Source organism: Phaseolus vulgaris, chromosome 11, assembly GCF_000499845.2.
Source record: "Phaseolus vulgaris cultivar G19833 chromosome 11, P. vulgaris v2.0, whole genome shotgun sequence".
Lineage (NCBI taxonomy): Eukaryota > Viridiplantae > Streptophyta > Magnoliopsida > Fabales > Fabaceae > Phaseolus > Phaseolus vulgaris.
This window is the reverse complement of record NC_023749.2, coordinates 48,595,026-48,596,208: the sequence shown is the minus strand read 5'-3', so window position 1 is coordinate 48,596,208 and position 1,183 is coordinate 48,595,026. Positions and strand designations below refer to the sequence as shown.

The following is a 1,183-nucleotide window of genomic DNA, read 5'->3' as shown; positions in this document are numbered from 1 at the left end:
TATAATGTCTTAGTTACAAGTTTGACGAGGGCATCCCAAGTTTACTACGAAGACAAGAATGTTAGTGAAATATATTTGGCAGGTTGTGTCGCTGTTTTGCAGGTTAGTTAAAATTTCTAAAATTATGTTGTCTTAAATTATTAATGATTTTGTTTAATTGTTAATTAGTTACGTATTATATTTTTGGAAATAGGTGTGGGCGGTCCACCATGTGGGTGTTGGCGACCGTGCCCAGTGTATTGGTTTTCCATGATTTTTGCATTGGCCGAGTGTTAATAATCGTGGAAGAAGGTTACATGAAGTTTTTTTATCTGCTGAGGTATATTTGCGAATTGTTTAGTTTTTGGTGCATGTTATTGCAGAAAATTTAGATTAACTCAAAAGTAAGTGTTTTTTCAGATTGTATGCGATTGGCCAGTAAGTGCTGAAGAGGAAGGAATCCAAATTTTGAAAGAAGCCTTAGCAGATTCTGATGAGGGTGTTGGGGAAGGTAGTGGTGGTAAGTGAGTGGACGACTTAGTTTACCAGCACAAACTTTGTGAGAAGAAAGTTGCAGATAACGAATTAAAAATTGATCATTTGGATAAGCAAATTAAAGAGGTCCGACAAATGCTTGTTAAAGAAAATGAGTGGTCAGTTGGATTTGTGCGTGGAGCCAACCCAACCTCTCATGGAGCAAGCTGTGCTGGTCCAAGCTCATGCAGTTTGGATATTTCCAAAATTTATAAAACATTTTTTGCATTCAAGTTTGACATGAAACGGTAAGTACATATAATTGTAGGCATTACTTCATTTGTTGTTATTGCTTGATTATTGAGTTGGTGTTAAATGTTGATGTAGTGTCATTGTGGATATACAAAACAACATGTTGACGAGGCTGGATTTGCAATCATTAAGGCCGCGATCAAGAGTTGACAATATGGTAAAAATGTACATATTGTAGTAGTTGTTCTATTTACTTGTAATATTTACTTAGTTATGTTGAATGTGTTTGTAGGTTATGCTATTTGTAACCGGCTTCTTAAATATGAATCAAATTGTTCATTTTGGAGTGGTGAATCGCTTTTCATTCAATCCTTTTTTTGCGATTAGTGTTGATTTAAATTCATTTTGATTTCTTTTAAGTTTTTTTTATTACTAATAATAGAGTTTGTTGTTGCAGACTCGTGTAATTGAGGAGATG

The 1,183-nt window shown here is 34.5% G+C and overlaps 1 protein-coding gene across 1 annotated transcript; it reads left to right on the top strand.

Moving 5' to 3' along the window:
* Positions 1–529: 529 nt before the first annotated feature.
* On the top strand, positions 530–1,183 carry LOC137810601 (uncharacterized). Its single transcript, XM_068611959.1, has 3 exons — positions 530–761; positions 841–922; positions 998–1,183. The coding sequence occupies exons 1-3, from the start codon at positions 610–612 to the stop codon at positions 1,112–1,114; spliced, it is 351 nt and encodes a 116-aa protein (XP_068468060.1). The 5' UTR covers positions 530–609; the 3' UTR covers positions 1,115–1,183.

What these genes read in the sequence shown, in the direction of transcription:
- LOC137810601 (XM_068611959.1), top strand. Translation starts at nt 610, where the DNA reads ATGCTTGTTAAAGAAAATGAGTGGTCAGTTGGATTTGTGCGTGGAGCC. An exon ending in TTCAAGTTTGACATGAAACG is followed by an intron (nt 762 to 840) that starts GTAAGTACATAT and finishes ATGTTGATGTAG; the next exon opens with TGTCATTGTGGATATACAAA. An exon ending in GATCAAGAGTTGACAATATG is followed by an intron (nt 923 to 997) that starts GTAAAAATGTAC and finishes ATGTGTTTGTAG; the next exon opens with GTTATGCTATTTGTAACCGG.